General features: G+C 39.2%; 2 protein-coding genes and 1 long non-coding RNA gene across 3 annotated transcripts in view; 2 read left to right on the forward strand and 1 right to left on the reverse strand.

The window, feature by feature from the left end:
* Positions 1-9,260, forward strand: supv3l1 (SUV3-like helicase). Its single transcript, XM_026939583.3, has 15 exons — positions 1-1,078; positions 2,194-2,271; positions 3,250-3,357; positions 3,463-3,577; positions 4,134-4,302; positions 4,527-4,638; positions 4,739-4,816; positions 5,113-5,204; positions 5,487-5,667; positions 5,909-6,002; positions 6,676-6,895; positions 7,217-7,297; positions 7,384-7,560; positions 7,808-7,956; positions 8,666-9,260. Exons 1-15 carry the CDS (start codon positions 820-822, stop codon positions 9,045-9,047), a joined length of 2,295 nt encoding a protein of 764 aa, XP_026795384.2. The 5' UTR covers positions 1-819; the 3' UTR covers positions 9,048-9,260.
* The window catches only part of LOC113542224 (uncharacterized), a 23,390-nt gene continuing 9,705 nt past the window's right edge, over positions 8,881-22,565 (reverse strand). Inside the window, exon 3 of the long non-coding RNA XR_008301508.1 lies at positions 8,881-9,009. This is a non-coding gene — a long non-coding RNA (uncharacterized LOC113542224). The remainder of the gene's footprint in view (positions 9,010-22,565) is intronic.
* hkdc1 (hexokinase domain containing 1) lies at positions 10,865-21,822 on the forward strand. Its single transcript, XM_026939562.3, has 18 exons — positions 10,865-11,244; positions 12,603-12,765; positions 12,955-13,103; positions 13,474-13,593; positions 13,759-13,854; positions 13,965-14,064; positions 14,199-14,382; positions 14,750-14,905; positions 15,020-15,253; positions 15,367-15,671; positions 16,186-16,334; positions 16,472-16,591; positions 16,726-16,821; positions 16,942-17,041; positions 17,321-17,504; positions 18,342-18,497; positions 18,711-18,944; positions 19,118-21,822. Exons 1-18 carry the CDS (start codon positions 11,182-11,184, stop codon positions 19,254-19,256), a joined length of 2,748 nt encoding a protein of 915 aa, XP_026795363.3. The 5' UTR covers positions 10,865-11,181; the 3' UTR covers positions 19,257-21,822.

Here is a 22,565-nt window from a genome sequence, read left to right on the forward strand (position 1 = left end):
CAGCGTCCTCCATCCTCCGGTTGTTTATGTTGTTCTTCTTTGTTTCCGTTGAACGCCGCGCACAAATGACGTCGCTGTCGACCGGCTTACGTCACTTCCTAGTGCCCACTGTCGGTGCGAATGCAACCCTTTAAACCGTACTGGGAAATAGTCCGCGCAAAATCGCCCAGTACTTTAGTCCTGTAAATGTAGTTCTGGAGCTAAAGCGGTGCGAAAGGCCCTGTTGAGGCTGATGGACTACCAGGTCTGGCACCACTCCTGTCAGCCAAGAAAAGAAATAATTCTCCTCTAGCCCCTCTTATCTCTCTCATTTGTTTGTTTACTTACTTATTTGAAGGATAGACTCATATACTATTTGCCTTATTATTTTGCGACAAGAGGCTTCAATATTGTATACAACCGCATAGAAATAGTGAATACATCATCGGGGGGTGGGGTCCGTAGTTTAGGTCACTGAATGATGCCTGTGTAAAACAACCGCTAAATTGTACACTTATTTATTTATCAAATTGCAATGAGTACGTATAATTTAAATTTCAATTTAAATGTGTACATGTGTTTTTACTTTAAAGCTGCGCTTCTTAATGTCTACAATTTATTTCCTATGATAACCAGCAGGCATTACATTAGACACCACACTCGTCGGGGGCTTTTTGCACGTTGCCTCACCGGTGAAGCAGCCGATGACTGACCTTAGGATTTTCTGATGAACATCATGGCTTAGTCTAGTGTTGTGTGTCACAATGAAAGCTTCGTACCTTTGGTTTACAGTTTACATAGTCGGTCAGTGGAGATGAGAGCCATCCTGGTGTTTTAATCATGTCTGTTCACCGCTGTGTGTATTTACTGACGCGCACACACTTGCAGCGCAGGGCCTGTGTGATCACATGCAGCTCTGCTGGACATGTGTGTGTACCTGAGAGAGCTGTGCTAAGCGCTTCATCTACGCGGAGATGTGCATCTTCAGGCAGCTCAGGGAGACCCCTGGACACCTCTCTGTTCGTCCCGCTCGCGGTGAAAGGCGACAGCGCGGCAGACGGAGCGGTGGGAGCGGAATTAACGCGGCCACTTGACAAGGGTAACGCGCAGTTTGTTTGGGGAAGCTAATTAAGCTATATGGTCTGACTCCATGCCAGTGCTAGCAGTATAGCAGTATAGCAGTATTCCGAGTGCAAATATTTTGTAATCATCGTGTCTATCCAGAGAAACGAAATCGAAAGAAGAGCGTTTATAGCCCACTGGTGTCCTGACAAATTCTCAAGCTGTTGCGTCTAGTGTCTGCGCATGCGCACTTCACTTAAATTCATACTTCGTATATTTAATGCTATTATCATTTTCTGATAATTTATGCTAAAAGCATTTTTCTCACAATAAGATTTACATTCTAAAATATGCTACCTTTAGTTTTCTGCTGGGGGTGTTTTCTATCAAGGCCACAGTAATAAAGTAGAAAAGCACAAACTACTTGGTTTGTCTACTGCACTCTATATTAATGGCATGTGTACACTGCCATTTTACCAGGTAGACCTACCATAGAGAACTTTGTATGTTGTTCTTCTTTTGGCTGCTCCCGTTAGGGGTCACCACAGCAGATCACTGGTCCACGTATTTGATTTGGCACAGTTTTCACGCCGGATGCCATTCCCGATGCAACCCTCCCCAATTTTATCCGGGCTTGGGACTGGCTCTTCCAGGGCCAGAAGTGCACCGTCTTGTGCAACTCAGGTGGCTGGGGTTGGTTCCTGGGCCACGGCAGTGAGAGTGCTGCGGCCTAACCACTAGTCCTCCCGGGACCAGAGAACTTTGTATGTACCCTGCCATAATATTATTTAGGTGATTATTCTCAGCATTGCAGAGGCATGGGCATGTGGCTCTGGTATGAGCAGGTAGTGCAGTGTTGCTGGGATTTTTAAACACTGGTGGGTTGGGGAAGAGTCTGTCAGCCCAAAATATCCCCTTCTCTGCAGCACTGTGACGGTTAATACAAATGAATACAAATTGTGCATGGAGAAATGAGCTGTAGACGCAGTCTGTATACCTACAAGGTAGTAAAGTGACTAGTAAGTGTACAGTGTTTAAAAACTGACAACACAGCTGTATGACTGTACCAAAACTCACATAATTACCATGTCATTCTGTGCTGATCTTTTTGGTTGACCTGATATTCTGCTTTATCGTTTTCGTGTATTACAGGTGAACTTCTCAAAGTGCTGAACAGATTTTACAAAAGGAAAGAGATGCAGAAGCTTGCTGCTGATCAGGGGCTCGATGGTGAGTTTCTGCTTGTAACTGAAAAGACTGATAAACAGTTTGCTCTGTGTTAATTTCAGTTCTCTTTCAAAGCCTGGTTAACTGGCTTTTCTCTGAGCATCGATAGTGTTCCAGTAAAACCCATTTCTCTGAATAACTTGTACATTATAATTACAGTAAGATGCATTATTGGCCTTCAGTCATGAAGATGTCCAAATACGTGTAATCCACAAGCATTAAAAGCCCAGCACACCTGACAAGCACTTTGCTAATGCAAGTTGCTGAATAAAAGTGAAATTGGTTGTTTAATGTGCTGCCAGTAACTTATCTGTCCCTTGTACTGACATTTTGAGTTGCGGCATCATCAGAGATACAGTGATATGCCATTTCATTGGTATTCCTATAAAAATGGGTAGCATTCATTTGGTATATGCTGTCCAAAGTACATTTGAAAGTACCTTTATAAAATGGGGGATTATTTTAATATTTAAGTATGCCATGTTGCATTACTTAAGCTTTTACATTAATAGAGTAGCTAGCTAGTTATGTTGCTTATATGGACTTTTACAATTAACAGTGGTTGCCATGAACAAAACACAAGGGTTTGCACATTAAACTCAAGGGTACATAACTGTGGCATATATTTGTAGCTCAGCGCATTTTGGTGAGCTCCCTGCTTAACACACCTGATTTAATGCATGTGTGTTGAAGCAGGAAACAGCAAACAGTGCCAGACCCCAGCTGTCTGTGAACATAACTGTGCAAACCAGATTTATATAAAGCTGATATGAGACATGTAGCTCCTAAACAAAGAAGTCCACATGCTAGAAAATTGGCTATGTAGAATTGCTTGCATTAAATCATAAAGACTAAAACGGTCATCTTGATAAGCTATTTTTCAAAGGAGTCTTGACTGATTGAAGTTCACCCAAGGCACTTTTTTCAGTATTCAACTGCATATAATGCTTTTTTTTAATTATTATTATTATTCACTTTCAGCCCGTCTCTTCCACCAAGCCTTTATTAGTTTCAGGAAGTATGTTCTGGAGATGAACACACTTACTGCTGATCTGCACATTATTCTTAGCGACATCTGCTATGGAGCAGGTGAGTACTGAGATGCCACATGCACTTATAGATTCAACTGTGACATTAATAGTGTGCAAGGAAAATCTGTTGAAATCATGCTGTTTATCTTGTGCTTTTTTTCAGGACACATTGATGATATTTTCCCATACTTTATGAGGCATGCCAAACAGATCTTTCCAATGTTGGACTGCATGGATGACTTGCGCAAGATTAGTGATTTGCGTGTCCCAGTGAACTGGTAGGGGAAGTTTATATTTGTTTTGTATTATTTTTCTAGTGGTGTACTGGGGTGTGCATATTCATGTTGAAATGATCATTTTTAATTTGTATAAACTATTGACATCTTCATCAACTTGTAATTGTTAGTTAGTAAGGTGATTTAAGAGCTGTGACATCATAAAATCATCTGACATTATAAAAAAACCCAACAGACAGAAATAGCAGTCTCTTTTGCAGTTAAAAAGACTTGACTTAGCTCTATATATCTGTCAATTACATATCGTAATTTTAACAGAAGTATAATTCTTTCATCTTCAGTAAGTGTTTTATAATTACTATAGTAACTACTATATTAACTATATTAATCATTATGTTGCTTTTAATCTTAAAACAAACTGGTAAAATACAGTGTAATACAATTTAGTTGACTCCTACCAGTTATAATGGCCCATTTTGGTTTTGTGTAAGTTGCTATAGAAACAACAAACCTGTAAGTCCAGGGTGATTAGTGGTTCAGCTGAATTTCTGAGTTGTCACCTCTCATAATTCTGACACGGCATGAACGTGTTTTGTAGGTATCCTGAGGCCCGAGCTATTCAGCGGAAGATCATTTTCCACGCAGGTCCCACTAACAGTGGTAAGACCTACCACGCCATCCAGAGATACCTGGAGGCAAAATCTGGCGTTTACTGCGGTCCTCTCAAGCTGCTGGCCCACGAGATCTTTGAAAAAAGTAACACTGCAGTAAGTTTATTATTATTATTTTTTTAAATAATGTTATCCTGGTTTTATGTCTACAGTACATGAAAATCTATGTGAAAAGTTTGTTTTTACAACTATATCAATAAAGTTTAGCTGACTTGTTGGCTTGTGTGATATTTTGGCAGAATGGCCTGTTCTGCGTTTAACTGAACTGTACCCTTATGTATATGCATAATTACAAAATTCAATGGTTATGACTTTATTAGGGTGTACCATGTGATCTGGTGACAGGAGAAGAGAGAACCTTTGTGGATCCAGAGGGGAAACAATCTAATCATGTAGCCTGTACGATTGAAATGTGCAGTGTTACAACTCCATGTGAGTGGTGGAATACAAATAAGGAAAATACTTTAACATAATTAGAGTTTTGAGATATATATATCAAAAAAGTGTGACTGACTATTGATTCTCTGTTCAGACGAAGTAGCAGTCATCGATGAGATTCAGATGATCAGAGATCCTGCCAGAGGATGGGCCTGGACTAGAGCTCTGCTGGGTGAGTGCAGTGCAGTGCTTAAATACAGCTGGAGTGTACTGTGGTGACTGAACTTTCTAAATTTCTGCAATGTCAGTGAAATATCAATATTTTACCATATTGAAGCCTGTATGTAAGTGTCAAACTCGAAAGAAAATTCCAGAGAAATGGTTTGCTAACGCCATTAGCCTGTTAAAGGCTGTTGTGCTCACAGCATCGCAACTATGTCACACTCAAATGATGCTTGCTTGTTGATTTTCTATGTATCCCAATTAACTTCTGAATGTTTATTTGTTTCATATTTTTCACGTGATCAGGTCTGTGTGCTGAGGAGATCCATGTGTGTGGAGAACCTGCAGCCATTAACTTCATCACTGAACTCATGTTCACCACTGGTGAGGAGGTGGAGGTGAGGCTGTTCTTTGGCTATGTTCAGACAAGCAGCTTAAATTTGACTGTTTGACATTTGACAGGAAAAAAGTTTATGCAAGTGTCAACTGTGAGAAGACACAAGATATGTTCCATTTGAGTAAGCGTTAATATTTGGATGTGGTTTCAAAAGTCAGATCACTGTATGTTTGATTTAGGAATTTATCAGCAGGAGATGATATATAATGTTGAAGAGGGTTAATGTGTTTTTTCATTAATTTATTTGGACCTGAACATAAAAAGCCTTTTCTTAACCCTCAAGGTCCGTAATTATAAGCGGCTGACTCCGTTCTCTGTCTCGGACCATGCAGTGGAGAATTTGGACAACCTGAAGCCCGGCGACTGCATCGTGTGTTTCAGCAAAAATGACATCTACTCAGTGAGCAGGCAGATAGAGATCCGAGGCCTGGAATGTGCTGTTATTTATGGCAGTTTGCCACCTGGTAAGAGTCCCAAAGTTTCTAGAATCCAGTAATATTAAAGCCTGCATATACGTTTATATACTCACATTAGAGTATTGCTTTCCAACTAATATATTTTTAACTATTCTCTCATATATTATATTCTATTATATATTGTTGCATGCTGCAACTCTGTGGTTCTCATTTACTTATTTTCTGGTGTTTTCCCAGTGTGGCATTCAGTCAACTTGTAGCCTAACAACATGAATACTTTGACTGACAGGTACCAAGCTGGCTCAAGCAAAAAAGTTCAATGATCCAGATGACCCCTGTAAGATCCTCGTAGCTACCGATGCAATTGGAATGGGTTTGAACTTGTTAGTATGTTTTCTGCCATCTTATAAATTCATGCTCCCTACGAGTGTCAGTATTTCACAGTATTGCCCAGTAGTGTTGTTACAGTAGTACGATTTTTCTCATTACTGATACCGCATGAAGTACAGTGATACCAGCACTGAAAAAAATGCAAGAAATTTTATAACAGACATTTGATAATGGGAAATATTTGGGGGGGGAAAAAAAAACATAATAGCAAGGGCTCCTGCGTGGCGCAGCAGAACAGTGTTCGAATCCTGACGATGCCACAGCCATCTGTGTCTGGGACTCTAAGAGAGCAGAACTGGCTGTGCTCTCTGGGTGGGAGGGATGGCTCATTCTCTTCTCTGGCACATCACAGTGACACTTGCCAAACTTGGGAAGAGGGCAGATAGCCATTTCCTCCAATTGTGTTACACTGCCCTGTGATGTAGCATGAGCAGCCACTTGAAAAAATGTGGTTGGCTTCGTGTGTCTCGGAGGAAGCACATGCCTTCACCATCCCCAGCTGGTAGCTGCTGTATGATGGGGAGAGCTGGATTGTGGATAGGAATTGGCCAAAGTTTTTTTTTTTTCTCAGTACTGGTATTTCATGCAACTCAGGCTGTTTTTTTTGTTAGAATGTAAGTTTCCTTGCTTCATATAGAATTCTCACCAGGTTTCTGTCCTTACCAGGAGCATCAGGAGAATAATATTTAACTCCCTGGTGAAGCCCAGCGTGAATGAGAAGGGGGAGAAAGAGATGGACACCATTTCCACCTCTCAGGCTCTGCAAATCGCGGGCCGAGCAGGTCGCTTCAGTTCCATGTTTAAAGAAGGAGAAGTGACCACTATGCATCGTGATGATCTGCCAGTGCTGAAGGAGATCCTGAGCAGATCTGTTGACCCTGTGGAGGTGAGAGACACTTATGAAACATCTGTTTTTTCCTATTCATCTACCTAGCGCGTGGAACGTAAAATTGGAGCATACACTGCAAGTGAGTGAACTGTATTTATTCACAAGTGGACAATTAGCTGAGCATATTAGGGCAAAGACATAGCATCAGGACTGCATCACAGCATCAGTAACTGTTACGTTCCAAGAAAAAGAGAAAAAATGCCATTTAGGTCTGTTAATGTTAATTTTTTGCCTTATGTAGACATCCAGTGATATGAGATGGAGAAACTGCACTTAAAGAATGGTATCCTGACACATCTCTCCTCTATGTGATTTCAGACTGCAGGTCTACACCCCACTGCAGAACAGATAGAGATGTTTGCTTATCACCTTCCTGAAGCTACACTCTCCAATCTCATTGTGAGTGTTTAATATCTGAAGAACTGCTGCATCATTATTCTAGGCAAGGCGCTTACATTTTGCTTACTGATTCCTCTGTGTAACAGGATATATTTGTGAGCCTCTCACAAGTAGATGGCCTTTACTTTGTCTGCAACATCGACGACTTCAAGTTCCTGGCAGACATGATCCAGCACATTCCGCTGAACCTGCGCTCTCGCTACGTCTTCTGTACAGCACCCATTAACAAAAAACAGCCCTTCGTTTGCACATCCTTCCTGAAGGTACTGATGAAGAATGACATGACAGTGGTTCATGGTATAAAGATCTGCCCTGTGTAGTGATGTTTTTGTTTGCTTTGTGTGATCAGCCTGCCTGATTATACACCTCTAAGGTCTGCTTGCCTCTCACAGCAGCCATTCCTTTGGGGTCTTATTTATAGTATATATTTCAAGAAGTGCCAGTTAAGCTTTATGTATTATGGTAGAGCATGCTGTGAGAATCCCCTGATGTGTGTGTGTTTGTCTGTAGTTTGCTAGGCAGTTCAGCAGAGACGAGCCGTTGACTTTTGCCTGGGTGTGTCGACACATCAACTGGCCACTGGTCCCTCCCAAAAATATCAAGGACCTTGTTCACCTGGAGGCTGTGCATGATGTACTGGACCTCTACCTTTGGCTCAGGTACTATTTGATTGTAGAGTTTTCCCCCTTGTTTTAAATCTTTGGACATGAAATGCAGGCAGGCACAAAACTTGGGAAAGTGTAGATGGGTTTATTGAATGTTCGTCCAAAAACCAATATCAACCAGTTCTTAGGTGCCCAAGGTCATTTATTATCTAAGAGGCAACTCTCCCTCCATGTATTATGAATGTGAACTTGTTTAGATTTGGCCTATTATTACAGCTTTGTTTATTACAACTTCAGTTTAAAAAAAAAAAAAAAAAAAATGGACCTGGACTTGGTGCATCTTGGCAAACTTGTGCCTTTATATGCTTATACTCTTATCTCTGCTTCTACATGACTTCTCTGTCATTTTTCTATCATTAGCTGTCACCCATGTCAATACTATTATACTACTCACCATTTCATAGTATAAGACTTGTGTATGGTATGGTAGTGAGAAGTTTGGGGCATGAAAACACTGAAACATGGACTTGCTTTGGAATCCTGTATTCAAAAATCTGTTACCATTACCCTTTATATTCTCCTAGTACAGCAACTTTCCAAAAACTGCCAAGGGCAATTTTTTAGATATTTGGACACTTTTCTTGTATTTATAGTATTTCCATTCCAATTTTCTTGTACACATTTGGAAGATTGAAACCATAAAACCAGTTGGATGAAACCCCCATTTCAGTCTGATCATTTCCCCTCTGAATTCTCCTTCTAGTTATCGCTTCATGGACATGTTCCCTGATGCCAGCCTTGTCCGTGAGATCCAGCAGGAACTGGATAGCATCATTCAGGTTGGAGTAAGAAACATTACACGGCTCATCCGTGCCACAGAAGCGCAAGGCACCAGTGCAGGTTCTTCGGCTGAATCAAAAACCTCCCCGTTCCCTGGACTAAGACTGAGAAAAGCTCGGGGATCCAAATCCCATGTTCACGGTAAACAGGACATGAAGGGTGTGGACAGTTCACTCAGTGCTCGTCTGGTTCAGGAGGGTCTGCTCACACCAGAGCTCCTGCAGCAGCTGCAGAGGGAGTGGACAAGAGACCAGAAGCCCAGTGGACCTACAGGGACAATTATCAAAAATAAGAAAAAGAAATGATGCATTTGGTATCGGTCTCACTTTTCTACATTTATATAGAGGCTTATTTAACAAATAGTGTTCTGTTTATCAGTCAAATGTGGATATGAGTGTCTGTCAAGACCAATTGAAACCATAACTTCCAACTGGTGGTATACATGTGTGAAAGTCTATGTGAGTGTGAATGTGAGTCAACATTTTACTAGATTCCAAATAAAACACACTACTATTTTTCATGGGCTTCCATTATCTCCTTATGACACAAACAATTTTAACTCTGCCCCCACGGCTAATTTTATATAAACCATTATCCTAATCTAAAGATTTTATTCACAGTGGGTGTGTTGTAGTTCAGAATGTTGAAGTCTTTATTTTTGTACTGACATGATCCATTTGCTCCTCAAAAGAGGACTACAAATATTTCACCCTCAGTAAGATGATATTAAACATAATATTGAATTTACATTGGTAACTTTGGTAACTTAGATTGAGAAATGCTTTTTTTTTTTCCTACAGAAGACAGTCTACATTAATGCAGCCAAATGTTATTCAAGGTCTCCTATATTTCCTTCTATTTCACGTGAAGTTCAACTTACTCAAGGTTACTGGCTGGTCATGTGACGTCACTCCTGAATACTTTTCCTAGTATTTTCAATTTTTGTAGTAGAAAATAGCACAACATGCTTTCGTCGAGCATCTTTATTTTGATCCAAAAACAGAAACTAGTTTTTTATTTTTCTCTTTGATTGTTTGCACAGATGTGAGCATGTTTGTGTCAAAAAGGGCAATTAGGCATTTTGACAGCTTGTCAATCAAAAAAAAAAAAAAACTGTGCCCCTAATTAATGGTGATCTTACATCAACCCATGTCAAACTTTTAGTGACATACTGGTGAAAGCTTATTATTATTATTATTTTTTTTTATTTTTTTTTTTTATTATTATTATTTTACTGTAGACTCAAACATGAAAAAAAATTCAAGCTAATAAAGTTGCAGATCATGTTTCTGTTACATATGTACATGTTTCGTACTCACAAATAATTTCTAAAATGCTGGATTTTAAACAACACTGATGTTGCAGGGCCCAATGATTCTTTGAATAACATGTCAGGAAAACTAGTTTTAAGGGTAGTGCCAATAAACAAAATGAACCAATGAAAATGATCACAAAAGGGAACAAAAAGAATTTTTGCTGTTTTCTGCTTTTTTGGGGAAGCTATTTTCAAGTTACACAGGAAAGATTCCCTGCGATTGCTTAACACTGAGATGATTTAATGCATCACCCTCTCATGCTTTGTGTTTGCTGAACCTGCCATTTAATCCAGTAGTTACTGCAACCATAGAAACTGCATTACAAGCATGGCTGATAAAACCTAATGTGTTCATCCAAACCAATGCATTTAAAAGAAGTCACAAAATAAAATATCCTTCATTTGACTCCATGGCTGCTACCACTGAAATGGCCTCACAACTTTTGCATATAAAAGCTGTGATTACTGTAGGTGGTTAAAGTGTAACTGGGACATTAATCAATGGCTTTCGATTATCTCACAACATCTGCAAACAATGATGATCCAGAATATAGTACTGTAGTCTTTCTGATCACTTCAGTCCAATTCAGTAGAGTTAAACACTGTTCTGACTTGAAAGTTGTTTGTTCTGACTTATTCCTTTGTACCTTGAGGATGTTTTTACAGGCTCAAATAGGGTGGTGTGGGGCAGATCTCTTTAATCTATTGTTGTGCTGTGTCTGTTTGCATGAACCAGCAACTGCGCAGGTCCCAGAGGAAAAAGCCCTGACTGGAACAGAGCCAAGCACATTGCTAGGAGAGCTGTAAGAGTGGCAGCCATTAATGATTTAGCTTGAGGAGGGAGGGGACGACAGGAGAGGAAGAGCTCCTAACTCTCTCCCTGAGGAACAGCAGCTCTAACGGCAGAAAACTTTAGTCTCACACACAGATAAGACACTTGGGGAAAATTGAGGACAGCAGCTCCAACAGGAGAAAACTTTAGACACACGCACAGGAACAAGACCTGAGAGGAAAACACTTTTTGGGGAAGATCTGTGAAAATCTAATGTGTGAGGTTTTCTTGTGTTCTTAATTTAAAAATATAAAAGCGCCTGTGTGATCCTGAGATACTGCAAGAAGTCACGATGTTCGCTGTGCACTTGTTGTCTTTTTACTTCACCAAGCTACAGGAGGATCAGATCAAAAAGGTATTTTTATTACTCATTGCCAACTTATTTAAATCTTTTAATCTTTAAATCTATTTGGATTTCTCTTAACCTAATTAGAAATGTTATTGCTATAAACTATTTGCAAATATGTGATCTGTGTACTTTTGCATTTGTGGTTGCCTGATTACACTTAAATTGACAGGAATGGTTTTTATCTAGTTTACAAACGGTTTTGTATTCTCTTGCATAAATCAAATAGCAGGTTGCGTTAGTATGATATCACAGGTCTGTGGGCCACTCGTCTGATGCTGGTAGTGAATATGGTTCCATAGTGCTCCAGCGAATCATTAACCCTCATATGTCTCATATCTAAGTCGTGTGGAAAGACAGCCAAGACAGTGTAGACTAAGGACCTTGCCCTCTCTGTCAACTTTTAGATTGAGTCAGTTTCAATTTAAGTTTCCCGCCTTATACTTAGGAACTAATAAGGCAATTATTATGCTGTATTACACTCAATATATGATGATAAATATTTATATTCTTTGTTTGGTTAGTATATGTTTTGTTACTGTGACATTGTGACTGCTCTGTTATCCTCATGATAGAGACACACCCATGTTATCTTTTGAAATGTCATAATTATAATCAATGTCCAAATCACTACCGTTACGACTTTTAGCTCTCTTATTACTCGTCCTACACTTTTTGTAGATAATCAGGAAATGGCATAGAGCAGTGCTAACATCACAAAAGAAGAACACTGTTAATAAGTAATGGAAATGTAGTTGTTTTTGGCATTATTTTTTATCTCATTTTAAATATTTCAATACTATATACTATAAATACTAGACAAGGTGATGCAATTAAGCACAAAACAGAAGAATTGCAAATGTGTTAAGTTATAAAGTAGGGCTATAGTCAAGACACCCTTGTCAAGTCCAAGACCAGGACTCGCGGAGATCAACTCAAGACCGAGTCTTAAGGGGGTCAAGATCATGTCAAGATCATGTCAAGAATCAGGATTGAGACTGAAAACATCAAATACTTTTCAAGACCAAACCTTTACTTCAACTAGTTGGCTTCATTCATATATTGTGCCAGTGATTAGACTATGTTTTCTAGAAGAAAGAATTACTTCTTGTCAATCATAAAAGATGTATGAGAAGAATTACTTCTTGTCAATCACACAAGAAATTTGATCACATATTTTCAAACTCTCGCTGGAGACCAAGACCATATTTAGGGAGACCAATGCCCAAGTCCAAGTCCAAATGCAAATGAGACAAATGCAAGTCAATACAGAAAACATCTCATGACTTGATTCAAGTCAGACACCAGAGTCGAGTCCTACAGCCCTGCTGAATAAATTATTTGTTTATTTATAACTTTTTACACAGGTGGACCGGTTCCTATATGCCATGCGTCTGTCTGATGAACAGCTCTTGGACATTCAGTCTCGATTCCGTGTGGAGATGGAGAAAGGCCTGTCTAAAGAGAGCAATGTTGCCGCTACAGTCAAAATGCTACCCACACACGTCCGCTCTACTCCTGATGGCTCAGGTGCATGTTACACATCCAAGAGTTAAATGTCATATTGAAGTCCTTAAGCCCAGTCAAACTATACAGTATATGATCACATATAGTGGTGAAACACTTCTAATACTCTGTAGGCTACAGAGATGTTAAAAACCGTGATTTTATAGGTATTTTATAATAAACAACTGTATTATGTGATTGTGGCACATCTAGAGAAGGGTGAGTTCCTGGCACTAGATCTCGGGGGTTCCAAGTTCAAAGTCCTGCAGGTGAAGGTATCTGAGGATGGGAAGAGGAAAGTGCAGATGGAGAGCGAGACTTTTCCAGTTCCTGAGGAGGTTCTCAGTGGGAGAGGAACAGATGTGTGTACTTCATTGCTAACTTAACATTTAGTGATTGAAAGGATGTGGGAAATGTATAGTTAAACTATATAGACTTTCCTCTTGAAACAATGACGTTTAGGAAGCATGATAGCAATGCAAAGTCCTCAGTGAATGCAGTTGAGCATCTTGCATTCTTAATTACTTTGCAGTTGGCAGGAAGGTTACCTTACACAAGGAACTGATGCTGTTGAGCAATTAAGAACCACCACTAAACTATAATCTGCTTTGACACAATTTCTGGTGTCAATTTATTTACTGATAAAGACATGAGACAGAGTTAATAATTATTTTTATTACCAACCAGCCAAAATATTTGACCCTTGTACTAGTCACGTTATCTGTCTTACAGCTTTTTGATCATGTGGCAGAGTCTTTAAAAACCTTCATGCAGAAGAAAAACATCAATCAGAAGAAAAAGCCACTAGGCTTCACCTTCTCCTTCCCCTGTCTCCAGTTTAAACTTGATGAGGTACAAAGCACAAAGTGCAGAAAGCTGTAGGAATCTCATGCAACCCTCAAAAGTGCTAATACATTTGTTTATTTCAGTTCTTGAGTAAATTGTACCTGTACCAATATTATGATAATTTATCTCAAGTCACCTTATTATTACTAATACAGTCTTAAAATGTTGTAGGGTGTGTTACTCTCATGGTCAAAGAACTACAGGTCCAGAGGTGTTAAAGGTACCAACGTGGTACAGTTACTGAGGCAAGCCATCAACAAAGTTGGGGTATGAAAGAAACTTTTTAAAAAAATATACTATAATTATATTTAGATTGATATTTATAGAACGTGAAAACAAAAAAAGGTTTTAAAAGTCAGTGTTGTGTGTGAAAACAGGGGATTGATGTGGATGTTCTGGCGTTGGTCAATGACACAGTGGGGACCATGATGACTTGTGGATATGATGACCAGCATTGTGAGGTCGGAGTCATCATAGGTGAGACCATAGTGGCCATGTCTGAACATTACATGAACTACAATCTGATCAGCAAGCATGTAACATCATCATCTGGTGATCAGATGTTAAACCAAAACATACAGTTAAGATGCCAGTTTTCTGTCTTCTTTTAGGTACGGGCACTAATGCATGCTACATGGAGGAGATGAGACACATTGACTTGGTGGAGGGAGACGAGGGCAGGATGTGCATCAATACAGAATGGGGAGCGTTTGGAGATGACGGGGTGCTTGATGATTTCATTACAAGTTTTGACCTGGAAATTGATGCAGCCTCCATCAACCCTGGAAAACAACTGTGAGGTTTTATTAACCAAATAAAGGATTATTTGATTTATAAAGCTGAACAAATTTAATTTAATTTAATTAACTATTTAATAGCAGCAGTCAGTAACCAAAAGAGGAAATAGATGACTTGCATAGTTTAACACCCAATGCCTTTTTTCTTCTTTCACTTAGAATGCCACTAGCTACAATTTGTTCCATAGTTTCTTCAAAATAGCTGTTTTCCCTGCCCTTGGAAAAAGCAGAGGCGGGTTAATGATGAATTCTAGATTCAAACAATTTGTGGTGTTCACACATATCTGGGAATATTAAGCCTCCTTCAGAAGTCTCTAAATCAAGATTCTACCTGTTAATAATTCACATGCTCATGTCTCCTTTAGATTTGAGAAGATGGTGAGTGGGATGTACATGGGAGAACTGGTGAGGCTCATCTTGTTGAAGATGGCTAAACGTGGCCTGCTGTTTAAAGGAAGAGTCTCAGATGCTCTTCGTACCAAAGGGAGATTTCAAACTAAGCACGTCTGCATGATAGAAGAGTAGGTTGTTTGCCAATTTTTTTATGTGATTAATTCATTAAAATCTGTTAATAATGTTTTTTTTCCATGATGATGTATGGAGTTTTTAGTTAGTTACCTGGTTTCTGCTTCCAGGTACAAAGACGGGCTGAAGAACACTAAAGATATCCTTACAGAGCTGGGTCTCAGTCCCACAGAGGACGACTGCATTGCTGTCCAGCATGTTTGCACCATTGTATCCTTCAGGTCGGCTAATCTGTGCGCTGCTGCACTGGCTGCCATCCTCACACGCATCCGGGAGAACAAGAAGCTAAAGACGCTAAGGACAACCGTTGGAGTGGATGGAACAGTCTACCGAACTCATCCTCAGTATGATAGCTTCCTTGCTCCTTGCAGTTTTTGTCATTTCAAACAAATAAACCTGTCTCAAGATGCATGGTTAGTACTCACAATATGTTGGTCTCTGTAAATGAATTTTGCAGGTATGCAAAGAGGCTCCATAAAGTGGTGCGCCGCCTGGTCCCTGAGTGCCATGTCCGTTTTGTGTTGTCTGAGAGTGGCAGCGGTAAAGGGGCAGCCATGGTGACTGCAGTTGCCCAACGCCTAGCATCACAGCGCAAAGAGATTGACAACACACTAGCAGAATTCACCCTCAGCCCCACACAACTCCAACAAGTTAAAGATAAGATGCGAGTGGAGTTGGAGCGTGGCCTCAGAAAGGACTCACATGGATCTGCCTCAGTCAAAATGCTGCCCTCGTATGTTTACAAGACTCCAGATGGCACAGGTAAAAAAAAAAAAAAAATGAAATTATTCATTTTAAAAGCAAGATTATACATAGGCCTGTGTTTCCTGCACTCTAACTAGGGTAAATGTAATTGCATTGTACATCTTCCATAGAGCACTACACTTGAGATTTACTCAAGTAAGATTAAAAAATAGTCCCTATTAAAACTACATTTACAAGTACATTTAATTTAACAAACCACCATTAAAATTGGTCATCTTGTTTAAGATGTTGAACCGAGATGTGCCCCCAATTCTTCCTCACCTACATACTCGCTTCTTGCTGTTCTTCTCATACACAGCCTAACAGCAATCTTTTTTTAGCCTAACAGCTAACACCTATATCCAACTGTATCGCCAAGCAAGCAAGCACACACATGCACACACAGCTAAGGAAGGACACGGCCCACCATTTGATAATCCTGGTTGTAGCATTTACAATGGTTATAAGAGTGTTGATTTAAAATTGACAATTTCTGTAGTGATTTATTTCCTTACTGGTGGTCCTACTCCAGAGACAGGGAAATTCCTGGCCTTGGATCTGGGTGGAACAAACTTCAGAGTGTTGGTGGTGAAGATCCGTAGTGGAATTCGCAAATCTGTCCGCATGTATAACAAGATCTATGCCATCCCACTGGAAATCATGCAGGGCACTGGAGAGGAGGTGTAAATTTATGTCTTCTTTTACATGGATGCTGGTGTCCAGCTCACACACTTTTATTATGACAATTGGCTTGTCAAAAAAAAAGTTATGGTTAATCCAAATAAGCTATAGCTAATAAATGTTCTGTTTTCTTTCAGCTCTTTGATCACATAGTGCATTGTATCTCAGATTTCCTGGACTACATGGGGATGAAAAACACCTGCCTTCCCCTCGGCTTCACCTTCTCGTTTCCGTGCAGACAGACTGGAATAGATAAGGTAACAGAGGCATTATCCGTGCTTATCAGAGATTTAATGTACTTTTTACAACTTCATCTCAACTATGAAAACAGAAGCTCAATGAGGGAAGCATCAAACATTACAGTGTCATTATCTGTATAAAATATTTTTAGGGAATCTTGGTGAGCTGGACAAAAGGCTTCAAAGCTACTCACTGTGAGGAGAATGATGTGGTAGACATGCTGAGAGAGGCCATTAAGAGACGAAATGTAAGACAAGAAATTTGTACACTGTGTATGTTCATTAAAAAAAAAAGTGTTTCATTGCTTATCTGTATGACCATTGCACAGAGTATGTGAGTGTGTTTGTGTCATATTCTGTCCCTGTAGGAATTTGACCTTGATATTGTTGCTGTGGTAAACGATACGGTTGGCACGATGATGACATGCGCATATGAAGATCCTAATTGTGAAATTGGACTAATTGCTGGTATGGTTTTTATCTCCTCCTGTCAAAAAAAAAAAATTGAGAAGTCCTTTCTCATGCCCTACTTTAATCTTATGTCAGTTCATAACAGGTCTTAATGTTCATAATGAAACCTAATTTTTTTTTAATAGTTGTGCAGGCAAAAGACAAAATTTACATAGTTATGTTAATGTAGAATATTATCACATTATATGGACATAAGCAACCATGCTCTTTTGGTGGAGAGACAAAAAATATCTAAAATGCTTCTTGGATTTGTCTGGGTTTTCCTTGGCCATGCAGGAACAGGCAGCAATGTTTGCTACATGGAACACATGAAGAACATTGAAACAGTAGAAGGGGATGAGGGGCACATGTGTGTGAACACTGAGTGGGGTGGTTTTGGGGATAATGACAACATTGAGTATATCCGGACACGGTTTGACCGGGAGGTGGACAGCGGCTCCCTGAATGTGGGAAAACAGAGGTAAGAGTGGCCATGTTGGCTTATTCATCCACAGTTGATTTTTATGTTCTCCATACTTTTATTATATGAATTGGGTCAATTCATTATAAGAAATAAAATCAATACTTTCAATTCTGTTCCCATTTCTGAAGTTGTTTTTTTTTTTTTTTTTAAACATACAATATACGGCCAAAAGTATGTGGAAACCTGTATGTCCTTTTTGAACATCCCCTTCCGCATTTAGTCTCCCTTTGCTGTTATAATAACCTCCAGTCTTCTGGGGAGGCTTTCCACTAGATTTTGGACTGTGGCTGTGGATTTGTGCTCATTCATCCACAAGAGCACTAGTGAGGTCAGGCACTAATGTTGGGGGCGAGGAGGCCTGGCATGTAGTCAGCGTTCCAATTCATCCCAAAGGTGTTCAGTGGGGTTGAGGTCAGGGCTCTGTGCAGGCCACTCGAGTTCTTCCATTCCAGCCTTAGCAAACTATGTATTTATTGACCTTGCGTTGTGCACAGGACGTAATGCTAAAGCATACAAGACATTCTAGAAAACCGTGCTCTTCTAACTTTGTGGCAACAGTTTGGGGAAGACCTACATATGGCTATGATGGTCAGGTGTCCACAAACATTTGGCCATATAGTATACCTAATTGTGGTGGTGAGTGATACGTGTTTGTCCACACGGGGGCATTGTATCGTGAGAGTACTGAGAGCCTACATTATTTTACATGCTGTTGATGTTGTTTCCAGTTTACTACAGACACTAAATAAACTCCCTTTCTGGCAAATATAGCAAATGGGAAACTGAGGCCATGGAGCACTTTGTGAGCTTGAACATGTTATTTTGTGCGCACAGGTTTGAGAAGATGACCAGTGGAATGTACCTGGGAGAAATTGTCAGGCAGATTCTCATAGATCTCACCAAACGGGGTCTTTTGTTTCGTGGCCACATTACAGAGTGTCTTAAGACAAGAGGCATCTTTGAGACCAAGTTTCTCTCACAGATTGAAAGGTAAACTTTCAGGGATAACTGCAGTCATATAGACTAGATATATTAAACTGTTGTTTCAATTATGACTAGCGTGAGAATACCATTTCAACTGTATAAGAATCTCTCTTAGCATGATCAGAAATCTCAGACATCTTATGTACTTATAGAACCAGTTTTATCATGGTTATTTTAAAACTATATTCTGTTCTGTAATCTGTTGATTGCCTCCTCTAGTGATCGTTTGGCGTTACTGCAAGTCAGATCTATTCTGCAGCATTTGGGTCTGAACAGTACATGCAATGACAGTATCATCGTTAAGGAAGTGTGTGGTGTTGTGTCACACCGAGCTGCACAGCTCTGCGGTGCGGGGATGGCTGCTATTGTAGACAAAATCAGGGAGAACCGAGGACTGGACCATCTGGACATCACTGTGGGGGTGGATGGCACGCTTTACAAACTCCATCCACAGTGAGTAAAGTGTGGGACAATATCAGTCACTGCACAGATTTTTTGATTTTCCCTACACCTGATTCAACTACTTGGGTAATCATCAGGCCTGTAATTTGAAACCTGGCTTAGTTTTTGGTTTTTAGGGCACTTCAGTCATTTGTGTTAGAAGTGTCTTCTTTCTCTCTTTGCAGCTTCTCAAGAATTCTGAAAGACACAGTGAAAGAACTTGCCCCCATGTGTAAGGTGGATTTCATCCTGTCTGAGGATGGCAGTGGGAAGGGAGCAGCACTTATTACAGCTGTGGCTCGTCAATATTGTAAGAAGACATAACCAAACTGAAGTGCATTGTGTTCTTTCAAGCAGATATACTGGGAGGTTATTTATCTGGTATAGGTTATCTATCTGTAGCTGGAAATTAACAGCAAAGGCACCTGGAAGCTATCCAACTGCATAAATATAAACAAATAAACCTCAAGAAGCTAAAACAGTTTCTATATCTTAGGAGTTTTGTTGGATATGATTACAAGTACTGGCTAGAACACTGATTGGAATGTTTCTGTTCATTTATTTTGGCTGTGTAGCATTTTAATAATTAAAAACAAAGTATGAACCAGGACATATAAAACAGAAGCTTTTAACATATAAAACAGAAGCTTTTCTGTCTGCAGAATCGTCACTCAGACCGTTGCAGACTGACTGTTTTACTTTTTTTATGATTTCATCTCAGGTTGTCAGCTGTGCAGCTGACTTCACTGCTGTCACACACTGTGTGAATAATTGCTCCCTTTGCAGCCCCCCCTTCCCTTTTTCTCATGTGAGTGAGCAGGTTTGCATGGGCAGACAGAGAGAATAGCATGGATAAGGCTCATGTAGAGCGGAAACTGGCTTTGTATACTGGAATGTCACAAGTGTATTTAGACTTGCCATGAACAGGCTCTCATCCCCACAAGGTGTCCAGCAAGTTAAGAGCAACAAAAATCCCACAAAACATTATTGCTTTGAGAATGTGGAGAGGAGCTCTCTTTGTGTATGATCTTTACAGGATTGTTAATCTTTTGTTAATCAGTTGTAATTTTTGTCCAGAGTATTGTGAACACAGTTTATGTATAGCATTTCATTCACCTATTTTTTTTAATTCCAAAATGTAGAATGTTTGATTATATATTATTATTACAGCAATCAGCACTGTCAGCATATCAAAACATGACATTAAATATATTTATAATCTCCAAATAGCCATTGTAGTTTTAGTTGAAAAATTATTACAAATTAGGTTAGAATTGTGTTGCTAACTATTTCTGATAGCTGATAATGTAGAAAATTCATATGGTGCAGTGAACACAAATTTATTGGTCTATATATTGAATTAAGCTTCAGTAGGATTATACAGATATAAGACTTCAATCAGGTCAGTGCAGTAAGGGGAAAACTACTCACGTTAATCCTCCCTGCTAATGTGAACCAAATTCTTTCGCTGGCAAAGCCAACAGCTGAACATACACAGTGTATCTTACACACACAACTATGCATACATGAGCTCCTGCTAAGACTGACACACATACACACAGTAACGCAATGTTTTCATGAACTGTCTTTAGCTTGGTGATGCATCATTAAGGCTCGTATATTATTGCATTAGTTAAAAGACCTAAAAGGTTTCATGTCAGTAAAACAGTTCAATGTAGTTGTGATAGTTTAATCAGCTGTTGATTTTAACACTCGTTATAGACTTATCTGTTCTCCATTTCTCATGCAGTCCTTCATAAATGCTACAGTACACTTTCTCTTCTCATGACAATGTTCAGATATTCACATCTGCTATTGTACTCTCCAACAGGTAGACTATCTGCATTATTCGACTTTTTGTCCATCAGCTTTCTCCTTGTTTTAAGCTGCTGCCAATGACAAATACTTTGCATTTTGTCTGATTTGTTATTGATCAACAATACCAGGTTTCATTCCAAAATTTTATTAGGGCATGCATAGGTCTGCCTCACTCAGAATAGAGCTACTGTCATGGTTTGATTATGTAAGTGCCATTGCTTAAATCCCTCCGAATCCTATCTCAAGGGGCAAACTAGTTCACCCTGACTTTGCGATTATCTAATCTACTTGTTGGACTACCAGTCTTCAACCATGGATAGCAATGAGAAAATAGAGGTTTTACCGCATGTAGGTATATGCTCTGTGTGTCTATGTTGCATATTAGACCTTGTTTTAAAAATTAATTTATGGATAATTTTATTTGATTAATTGTGTAAATTAGGACAGCAGCAGGCAATGTCTACCAGTCTGTCTTGGCAGCAAACAGCACATAGCTTCTGCCTATTCAATTATTCAACATGTGCAGATTATTTCTTTACCTCATAACAATCCATTATAACATTTAAGATAACTGAAGCTACACTTGCTGTCCTGTGTTAAATAAAATTTGGCTTTATTTATTCAAGTGATTCTTCAATAATTAATGATAGTGATAAATATTGTACAGGACCACTGGTTACTACTAACTGTTGTACAAATCTTTTCCCAATTTTGTTTTTACCTGTTAAATTACAATTAATGTTGGAGTACTGAGTATGTATTTGTTGAAAATCCCTACAGTTACATTCAAATTCCTGCTGTGTAGTATCTGGGAAACGCCTTAATATTGTGAAGCATTGGCTATCTGCAAATTAAGTTTCACCCAGTCTGTTTACTTATTAGACTGAATTGTGTGCTTAAAACGTTTATCATGCCTGCCAGTAAGCATGAATGAGTGTTTTACTACTCGTTGCACCTACCATGTGAGTTACTATAAAATCCAGATAATTCCACTTGCCACTGTGAGATGTAATTGCTCCAGTCATGACCAGATTCGATCTGTGCAAACACAATAAACATTCTCAATCTGTGATCTGTCACTGACTTTGTAACTGCCTGAAAGTTGTCACCATTCAGTCAAGGATTTTCTAGTTAACACTAAGTAGAGGTACAGGAAATGAGTCAGAGAAAGGGATTTGTAGGAAAATCATGATGACTTATGTCTCACATGCCACAATAACTGATTTATTACACATGATTTCACTACTGACTGATTTCACTCATATCTGAATAAAACACTGAGAGCATTAGTGTATTTTCATTAAACAGAGAGAACAGAAATATCAAAGAACTGCCCTCAGGAATTACAGCCAGGAGCTTTTTAGTAACAATAGGAATGGGAAATGAATATGATACTTTTTGGTAATATCTATGTAAATGTCGTGTTACCCAGAGCCTCAATATGTAAAATGTTGTTCTTGGTTTCCAATTCGTCTTTAACATTGCTAACATTATCTCTAAAAGCAAATGACAAGAAAAAACACTGTAAACAAATAAGGAATTAAGGAGACTATTAAAAAAAAACAAAAAGAAAATCTATAAATATGTTGTCCATTAAAATGAATGAATGTTGCAACTATCTTTCAGCTATTGTCACCCATGGAACCCCCATCTTATTACTTCTATCAAAAGTGTGCTTCTCCTGTCTTTTAAATATAATCAGTATATTTTAACTGTGAACCATAACAAGCTTTACTCTTACAGACATCTGTCATCTCTTTTGGTAAAATGACTTTATACATCTTATTCACATTTTTGATGAGAACTGTTTTGCAT

The sequence above is a fragment of the Pangasianodon hypophthalmus genome, chromosome 3 (assembly GCF_027358585.1).
Source record: "Pangasianodon hypophthalmus isolate fPanHyp1 chromosome 3, fPanHyp1.pri, whole genome shotgun sequence".
Taxonomy (NCBI): Eukaryota; Metazoa; Chordata; class Actinopteri; order Siluriformes; family Pangasiidae; genus Pangasianodon; species Pangasianodon hypophthalmus.